The 10,000-nt window shown below is 40.0% G+C and overlaps 1 protein-coding gene across 3 annotated transcripts in view; it reads left to right on the forward strand.

Annotated features, from left to right (window-relative positions):
• Positions 1-10,000, forward strand: part of LOC135092689 (putative neural-cadherin 2) — a 155,081-nt gene that overhangs the window by 140,642 nt on the left and 4,439 nt on the right. For all 3 annotated transcript variants that reach the window (XM_063991313.1, XM_063991314.1, XM_063991312.1), the window contains 2 exons: positions 2,149-2,264; positions 4,558-4,722. In XM_063991313.1, coding sequence (XP_063847383.1) covers positions 2,149-2,264; positions 4,558-4,722 — 281 coding nt within the window. The remainder of the gene's footprint in view (positions 1-2,148; positions 2,265-4,557; positions 4,723-10,000) is intronic.

Genomic DNA, 10,000 nt, shown 5'->3' on the forward strand with positions numbered 1-10,000 from the left:
ATTTTTATTATTATTATTATTTTTAGAGGAAAGGTGAGTGACTAGACAGACAGGTACGTATTTCCACTCAGGTGAAAGCTTCCCTTCAAATCTTTCGTTTCCAATATCTTACTGCTTGACTCGAAAAGGCCCTTGCAATTTTTCTCTCAAACCCTTTCGTATATATATTTCCTCGGCCTTTGTTTTGTGTTGAAATGAGGTTCTTTCATCCCAGACTGCTCTCTCTCTCTCTCTCTCTCTCTCTCTCTCTCTCTCTCTCTCTCTCTCTCTCTCTCTCTCTCGCTCTCGCTCTCGTTCTCGTTCTCTCATCTTGTGTCATTCCGTGTTTTTCTGGTTCGTTGCTTTGCGTTTTCTCTCTCTCTCTCTCTCTCTCTCTCTCTCTCTCTCTCTCTCTCTCTCTCTCTCTCTCTCTCTCTCTCTCTCTCTCTCTCTCTCTCTCTCTCTCTCTCGATGTCCGTATGTAGCTTTTTCTTGTTCATATCTTTAAGTTTTCCTCTCTCTCTCTCTCTCTCTCTCTCTCTCTCTCTCTCTCTCTCTCTCTCTCTCTCTCTCTCTATGACATGGTAATACAGCAACAATGTTTTTCCTTTGCGTCCTGTACCTCCTTTCCCTCCCCCCTCTCTTTACCTCCCTCCTTCCCTCACTTCTCTTTTCCTCCCCTCCCCCACCCCCACCTCTCTTTACCTTCCTCGCCACAAAAGGAAGCTATTTAAAGACCATATCCTGCCTTTTACATAATTTTATTTGGCTTATAGTAAAAGTTTTGTCCCTTTTCTTTTTTTTTTTTATTCCGTGTCTTTCTCTCCCTCTTCTTCCCTTCCCTGCAACAACCACAGCAAGAACAAAATGACAATTACCGGTTTTCTTTTGTTATTTTCTTTTTCTTTGTTTTTTTTTATCGTTATTTTATTTTTTTTTGCGTGTCATTTTTTCCTCGTTTGCATTTCTTGTTTATTTTTTATTCTTCTCTCTTTTTTTTTCTTCTTTTTTTACCTCCTTTGCATTTCTGGTTCATGCTCACATTAGTAATAAAGGAAAATGGAAAGAGCATTTGTTTTTTTTTTGTTTTCCTTTATTTTTTCCCTTTCTTTTTCTTTTTCTCTATCTTTTGGTTTTAGAAATTTCGTATACTCTCTCTCTCTCTCTCTCTCTCTCTCTCTCTCTCTCTCTCTCTCTCTCTCTCTCTCTCTCTCTCTCTCTCTCTCTCTCTCTCTCTCTCTCTCTCTCTCTCTCTCTCTCTCTCTCTCCATCCACAACACGTCATGTTTATAGTTTCCCATGCAAGCAACACAAAATAAAGGAAGTAAAACACAGAAAGCAAAAAAAAAGTAAAATTTAAAATACATTTGCACACACACACACACACACACACACACACACACACACACACACACACACACACACACACACACACACACTAACAATGCCTTTCCTTCCCTCCCTCTTTCCATTCGTTCCTTCTTCTCAAATTGTCCTTTTTTTCCTCTCCTTCCTTCCTTCCTTCTTTCCTTCTTTCCTTCTTTTGTTCCCCTCCTTGTTCTGCATTCTTTTCTTTACTTTTTTTTACTTTCTTCCTTCTTTTCTTCTTTCTTTTCTTCCTTGTCTTCACACACACACTTGGAATTATTCTTTTGTTTCTTTCCTTCCTTCTTTCCTTCCTTCCTTCCTTCCTTCCTTCCTTCCTTCCTTCCTTACTTCCTTCCTTCTTTTCTTCCTTCTTTTCTCCTACACATGCAACTAAAATTTTCTGCCTTTCCTGTCTTTTCATTCTTCTTTCCTTCCTTCCTTCCTTCCTTCCTTCCTTCCTTCCTTCCTTTCTCCCTTCCTTCTTCCCTCCCTCCCTCCCTCTCTTCTTCCTTCCTTCCTTCGTTCCTTCCTTCCTTCCTTCCTTCCTTCCTTCCTCCCTCCCTCCCTCCCTCCCTCCCTCCCTCCCTCCATCCTTCCTTCCCTCCCACGTCCTTTCAAACTCTTCTTTCTCCCTCTCCCTCCCTCCTTCCTTCCTTCCTTCACCCTCTCCATCCTTCTTCCCTCCCCTCGCCCTTCTCCTTTCATTCACACAGTAACCAAACATTCTCTCCCTCCTTTCCTCCCTCCCTCTCTCCATCCCTTCCTTACACCATCAATAACTTTCCTCTTTCCCTCCTACAGGACACACAGTTTCCTTCGCCATCAAGGAAGGAGGAGAGGAAGGACTCTTTTCCCTGGATTCCCTCACAGGACGCCTCTCTCTTCTTAAGAAACTGGACTATGAGAAAAAACAGCAGGTTAGTTTTTTTTTCCCTTTTTTCCCTCTCTTTTTTTCTAAACGTGCTGAAGTGAGAGGGAAAAAGAGGGGTAATTTGTTTTTTTTTTTCCTTTTTTTCCTTGGTGATGGGGAGGTTGTAAGACGTAAAGGGAAGGAAATTTCAAGACTTTTTTCCTCCTTTTTTCCCTCTCTTGGTTGGTGTGGGGAAGGTTATGAAAAGTAGAGGGAAGGGAAATTTAAGTCTTTCCTCTTTTTTTCCTTACGATGCCGAAGTGAAAGGTTATAAGAAGTGAGGAAAAGAGCAGTTCCATTTTTTTCCTCTTTTCCTATAGGGGTGAGATGAAAGAAAGAAAGAAAAGTGAGTGAGGGAAATGAAAGAAAGTAGGGGAAAGGAAATATCAGTTTTTTTCCTTTTTTTTTTCCTCTGGAGGGATGAGATGAAAATTTATAAGTAAAGGAAAGAGAAAATTTATGTTTTTCCCTCTTTTTTTTTTCCTCTGACGGTGATGAACTGAAAGATTATAAGTAAAGGAAAGAGAAAATGTATGTTTGTTTCCCCTTTCTCCTCTAGATGGTGATAGCGCCAAAAAGGAGTCAAGGGAAACAAGATAAGATTTAAAAGTGAGAGGAAATCTAGTTTTTTTCCCATTTTTTTTTTCCTTTAGTGTGTTAATGGGACCAAAAATGGGGCAGAGAGGAAACAAGAATTAAAAGTAAAAGGAAATTCAGTGTGGAAATTTGGTGTTTCCTTTTTTTCCCTTTGTGGAGACTCTAAGAGGACGAAAGAGGCACGAAGGGAAATTAACCAAGTAACTTTTCCTTCTTAGAGAGAATGAAAATAAGGGGGAAAATAATAAAAAAATGAAAGGGGAAATAAAAACTTTTTCCCATTTTCCTTGACAGCAAAATAACAAGAGGGGGAAACAATAACAAGGTGAGGAGAAAAGTAAGATTTTCCTATTTTCCTCCTGAAGGGAAATGAAAATGATGGGGGAAATATAAGAGGAAAGTAAAAAAATTTTCCCTGTTTTCCTTCGTAATGAAAATAACAAGAGGGGGAACAAATAAAAGAAGAAGATGATGATGATGAAAGCAATATTTTTTCTCCTATTTTCCTCCTTAAGGGAAAAGAAAATAATAGGGAAAAAAATAAGAGCTAAATAAATTTTCCCTCATTCTCCTTTCAGCAAAAATAATAAGAGGGAAAAACAATAAAAAGAAGAAACCAAGATTTTTTCCCTCTCCCCTTTCTTGCGGATAATGCGGGGAATAGAAGAGGGGAAAGAGAGGGAAACAAAAGCCAAGAGGAGGAGGAAGGGGAAGTGGGGATTAAAAGGGGAGGAAATATAAGGGGAAAAGAAGGAACGAAGATTTTAAAGAAGAGGAAGAAGAAATATTGACCAGAAAGATGCTGAGAGGGGAAAGAGGAAGAAAAGGGGAAATAAGCCCGAGGGGAGAGATTATTTCTAAGGGAGAGGAGGAGGAAAATCTCGAGGGAGGGAAGGAGGAAAGAGGAAGATACCAGAGAGAGAGAGAGAGAGAGAGAGAGAGAGAGAGAGGTTGTCATGTAAGTTAGAGATAAGAATAAGAGCAAACATTGAGAGAGAGAGAGAGAGAGAGAGAGAGAGAGAGAGAGAGAGAGAGAGAGAGAGAGAGAGAGAGAGAGAGCGTGCTCGTGAGTGTATTTTTGTGTTGCTTTTGTAAATACGAGAGAAAATACATGTTTAATCCTTGTACTCTTCTCTCTCTCTCTCTCTCTCTCTCTCTCTCTCTCTCTCTCTCTCTCTCTGGATAAATTAAAAAGCCCGATTATTCCTTGTTTTATCACTATAGTTTTATATTTTTGAACTTTTAATCTCGTGAGTTATGTGTGTGTGTGTGTGTGTGTGTGTGTGTGTGTGTGTGTGTGTGTGTGTGTGGAAAGGATAAACATTACTCTTGTCTTCACTTGATTTATGTCGTAGTTCTTTTGTATAATTATGATAATGAGATTTTTTTGCTCCTTCTAATTTTAACCTTGTGTACAGAACCCTATGTGTGTGTGTGTGTGTGTGTGTGTGTGTGTGTGTGTGTGTGTGTGTGTGTGTGTGTGTGTGCGCGCGTTTATGAAGAAAAAACATTATTATTATCATTATTATTATTATTATTGTTGTTGTTGTTGTTGTTGTTGTTGTTGATAATGTTATTTCTTTACATTATTATCTTATTAAATATTTTCTTGTCTTTTTTCTCTCTCTTTTCACCTAATCTTGTGTACGAAAATTCACATGCACAATTCTAACATACATTGCTGTGTGTACGTACATGTGCAGCACGAGCTGGTGGTGGAGGCGGTGGCGGGGCCGTACCGCAGCGAGGCGCGAGTAGCAGTGCAGGTGGCGGATGTGAATGAGTACCCGCCTGTGTTTCCCCGCGCCCTGCACCAGACACAGATCACGGAGGAGGATGACAGTGGCTTGCCCAAGACCATCCTTACGGTACGTCACGCTAGGGCAGGGCAGGGGAGGGCAGGGGAGGGGAGGGGAGGACAGGGAAGGGGAGGGCGGGGCAGCGAAGGGCAGGTTATGTTCGGTTAGGTTTGGTTTAGGTTTGGTTAGTTAGGTTAGGTTTAGTTAGGTTAGGCTGGGGTTGAGTTAGGTTAGGTTTGGTTAAGTTAAGTTAGCTCAGGTTAGGTTAGGTTGGGTTTGGTCAGTTAGGGTTAGATTAAGTTCTTGTCGTTTTATATTCGGCTTAGTAATGTTAAGTTAGGTTAGGGACACGTCACTTTAGGTTGGGTTCGGTTAGGGTTGGATTAAGGTCAGGTAAGTTTAAGGTCAGGTAAGTTTGGGTGTGTTAGGTAAGGTCAAGCTTATGTGGGTTTTTCACTTAGGAATGTTCGGTTAGCTTTGTTCTGCTTTGTAAGGTTACGTTAGGTCAAGGAAGGTTGGGTAAGGTGAGGGCAGGTAATGTTAAGCTCACCTGGGTTCATTTGTGCTTTAGGAATGTTTGGTTAGGTAAGGTTAGGTAAGGTTAATATTTTTCCTCAAAATTTCCCATGTGTGTTTTCGTATCTACGTATATACTTTTTCTTTTACCGATCCAATATTTGCCTTCAGTTTCTTGTATCTATCCAATATTTCCCTTCCTGCTTCTCTACGTTCCCTGTTTGATTGACAGTTACATTTTTTCTCACTTTCTTCTTTTTCTGTGTGCGGGAGACAGGCCAAGGGTAAAAATGTGGATGAAAAAAAAAATAAATAAAAATCTCGCTCCAGTGCCTTTCCCACAAAGAAAAGAATGAATCAAGAGGGAAGATGAACTCAGCTGGTAGAGAACATCGAATTCTTTTAGTATGATTTCAGTCTTCACTAGCTTTTTTTTTTTTTTTTAACGTAAGAAGGCAACAAAAAATACTTGTCATCTTTTACTGATTAACCCGTTGAGCAAGCCTTCAACTGTGCTATCCTTCGTGACCAGAGCAACTAATGGCGCACCTTGGAGACACGCCTAACATTCCTGACCCTTTTTTTCTAATGTAACATAAGAAGAACATAAGAAAATAAAGGAAGCTGCAAGAAGCCATCAGGCCTACACGTGGCAGTCCTTATATGAAACAGGCCTACCTATTCCCACTTATTTTCATCCATAAAAGTGTCTAGTCTCCTATCTCATAACTAACAATTACTGATTACTGAGTCCATTTTATCCATCTACCACTCTGAGACACCCAACCGTCAGTTTATTCCTTCAAACTGTTCTCTCCGTTGGTTTCCTCCGATCACAGCCTTGTTTCCGCGTCCTGTGCATCCTGTCATCGCTCCAGTGCCTTCTCTACACCCACCAGAGCGGAGGTGCTTCTGGCCCTACAAGTCTGCTAAATGGGAGCACCTGAGACAACACTATTCTAATTTTCCCTGGAGTGACTGTTGCGAGGGAGGAATGGGCGAGAATGTGCTCCACTTAGGAAGTCAGGTAGTCAAATAGCTTTACAAAGTTGGAGGAGTTGGTGAGAGACACAACGTTTAGTGAGAGTGACAGTGAAGGCTTAGCCACGCAGTGGAAAATTCTGAAGAATGAAGAGCGTGGGCGCGGAAGCACGTTATATTGTTGCATACATGGACGCAACCGCCAGCTTTGGATTATTACATACGAATATAAAGGTCGATGTAGGAAGCCATCATGCCTACACGTGACAGTCCCCGCATGAAACACACCTACTTATTTCCACCTATCACCGGCATCCATAAATTTGTCTTATCTTTTAAAGCTCCCTAACGACTCAGCGCAAACAACCTGATTACTGAGTTTATTCCATTTATTCACCACTCTATTTGAGAACCCATTCCTTCCTGTCTCTTTTGTAAGTCTTTTTCAACCTTGAACCCATTATTTCTTGTCCTATCCTGATTACTGACCCTGAGAATTTTCCCTACGTCACCCTTGTTCTATCCTCTATACCACTTAAAGGCACCGAGGGCAACTGAAGCAAGAGGGAACAGAAGAAGCTGCGGTGTCATCGGCTTCGGACATTTGGATCTTACAGAGGAGCAGATGAAGTTTGAAAGAGTTGAAGTGACGTTCCACGGGCTAGAAATTAGACCTGAGATTCGTATCCTGAACCGCTCTGCTGCCTCACCACAACAATTTTCAAAGGCTACGGAGATGATTAACCGGGTTCTCAAGAGCGTTTCTCCTGTTGATAATGTAGAAATCTTGTTAATCTGTCACTACAACCGTAAAAACACCCTTAAAAATCCGTGTAATTTCAAATAGAGTTTTTTTAGTGTAGTGGAGGTGCGGAGCAAAAGTGTTTCAGAATATGGTCCTAAGGCCGTGAATGCTGCTGAGGTTAATGTGGAGGAGGAGGAGGAGGCATGACAACATCTCCACTCCATAACCGAACGACAGCCTGGCCTGGGATATTGATGGTCCCCGCGCCAGATGGAGACGCCAAGGAAGTTTTTTTTGCCTGTAATAAAAAATAACCCTCGTCTAATAATGTAGAGATGGTGGCTTTTTTTATTTCTGGGCAAAAAATATGATGCTTTTTTAAATCATGATCTATACAATGAAGGAATTAGCGGTGAAATCATGAACTGAATTAATTTAAATCTAACCAAACCTACCTTAACCAATAACCCTGATTTAATGATTTCTAGACAGTGGCTTCTAATTTCTGGGCAAAAAATATGATGCTTTTTAAAATCATGAAATACACAATGAAGGAATTAGCAGTGAAATCATGAACTGAATTAATCTAAACCTAACTTAACTAACCTAGCTTAACCTAACTTTAAACTAACCTAATTTAACCTAACTTTAACTAACCTAACCTAACCTAGCTTAACCTAACTTAACTTAACCTAACCTAACCTAACCTAACCTAACCTAGCTTAACTTAACTTAACTTAACCTAACCTAACCTAACCTAACCTAACCTAGCTTAACCTAACTTAACTTAACCTAACCTAACCTAACCTAACCTAGCTTAACCTAACCTAACCTAACTAACCTAACCTAACCTAACCAAGCCCTCAGATGGAAACGCTAATGTTATTTCAATATTATGTTGTTTTTTTTTTCCTGATAATAAGAGAGTGTAGATGTGTGTAGCGTGTGTAGTGTTCGTAGTCAGAGAGAGAGAGAGAGAGAGAGAGAGAGAGAGAGAGAGAGAGAGAGAGAGAGAGAGAGAGAGAGAGAGAGAGAGAGAGAGTTTGTTCCCTTTTTTTTATGATAGCAAGAGTATGTAGATGTCTGTAACGCTAATGTTATTTCAATATTATGCTTTTTTTCGTGATAATAAGTGTAGATGCGTAGCGTGTGTAGTGTTCGTAGTCAGAGAGAGAGAGAGAGAGAGAGAGAGAGAGAGAGAGAGAGAGAGAGAGAGAGAGAGAGAGTATGTAGGTTGTATTAGCGTTTCTGGTGTTAATAGTAAAAGAAAGTTGATTTTTTTTATGATAGTAAAAGTGTAGATGTTTTTAGTGTGTGTAGTGCAGTATTAGAAGGAGAGATTGCATTTTTTTTTCTGATAGAGACTGTAAATGTTTGTAGAAATAATAGAGAGTGAGTTTATTCTTTATTATAGTAAGAGAGACTAGATATTTTTAGTGTGTGTGTGTGTGTGTGTAGCATTAGTAGTAAGGGACAGTGTGTTTAAGAGTACAAGCTGCGGCTATGTAACTGAGACAGAGGAAACAAGGGAAGGCAACACAGGGAAACAGGGGAGAGCCAGCACCAATTTGGCCAGCATTCAGAAACGTTAAGCTCTCTCGCCACGGCTGTTTTCCAATGCCACAGAGATGATGAGCGGGGTTCCCAAGAGTGTTTCTCCAGTTAATAAGGTAGAAATCATGTTAATCTGTCCCTAGAGCCGTAAAAACACCCTTAGAAACACTCTTTTCCCATCAAGGCTGTTTTTCAAGGCCACAGAGATGATGAGCGGGGTTCCCAAGAGTGTTTCTCCAGTTAATAAGGTAGAAAGCATGTTAATCTGTCACTAGAACCGGAAAAACACCATTAAAAACGCTCTTCTCTCTCATCAAGGCTGTTTTTCAAGGCCACAGAGATGATGAGCGGGGTTCCCAAGAATGTTTCTCTAGTTAATAAGGTAGAAATCATGTTAATCTGTCACTAGAACCGTAAAAACACCCTTAGAAACATTCCTCTCTCATCAAGGCTGTTTTTCAAGGCCACAGAGATGATGAGCGGGGTTCCCAAGAGTGTTTCTCCAGTTAATAAGGTAGAAATCATGTTAATCTGTCCCTAGAGCCGTAAAAACACCCTTAGAAACATTCCTCTCTCATCAAGGCTGTTTTTCAAGGCCACAGAGATGATGAGCGGGGTTCCCAAGAGTGTTTCTCCAGTTAATAAGGTAGAAAGCATGTTAATCTGTCACTAGAGCCGTAAAAAACACCCTTAGAAACACGTGTCACTTCAACTACAGCCTTTGGAGGGAAGTGGGGTGTGGCGCTGGAAAGTTTTTGAATATTGTACAGTATATTGTGTTTCCTCACCTCCCCCCTCTCCCCTTTACTCTCCCTGTATGTGTGTGTGCGTGTGCGTGTGTATGTGTGACCTGGCTGTAGCGGCACGTGTCTTCTGCTCCTCTCGCAAAATGTCAAAATATCATGTACTCTTTTTTTTTTTTTTTCGTCCCAGCCTATTTAGTTTTTATATTATTATATTGTACTTTTCCTCTATTTTTTTCCTTATTTCCTCTGTTCTTTCCCTGATTGGTTCATTGGTTTAGTTGTACTTCGTTTTCTTTGGTTTAGTTGTACTTCGTTTTCTTTGGTTTAGTTGTACTTCGTTTTCTTTGGTTTAGTTGTTCTTCGTTTTCTTTTCTTGTTTTTTTTTTTTTTTTGTAATGTCTGTAATACCTTTTTTTGTCGTATTTTTCTTTATTTTTCTCATTATTTTTCCTAATTGGTTAAATGACATACGTATTTTTTTCCCTTCTTTTCGCAGACTATACGTAATTTCCTTATTTTTTCCTATTTTCCTTATTTTCCCCACTATCAATAATTAATTAACTGCCATACATATTTTTTCCCCTATAAACTGCACATGCTTCCCTTATTTTAGCTTATTTTTCCTTTTTTTTCCCAGCCACTTTCTAGAACTACCATGTTGTTGTTTTTTTTATTTTCCCCACAAAATGTACATGTTTTCCTTATTTTTTGCTGTTTTTTTCCACTTTTCCCTCCTGATAATCTAGTATTCACACTAATTAGTTTGGCATAATTTTCTATTACCTCCGACTAATTGTAACAGTTT

Source organism: Scylla paramamosain, chromosome 40 (genome assembly GCF_035594125.1).
Source record: "Scylla paramamosain isolate STU-SP2022 chromosome 40, ASM3559412v1, whole genome shotgun sequence".
NCBI classification, from domain to species: domain Eukaryota; kingdom Metazoa; phylum Arthropoda; class Malacostraca; order Decapoda; family Portunidae; genus Scylla; species Scylla paramamosain.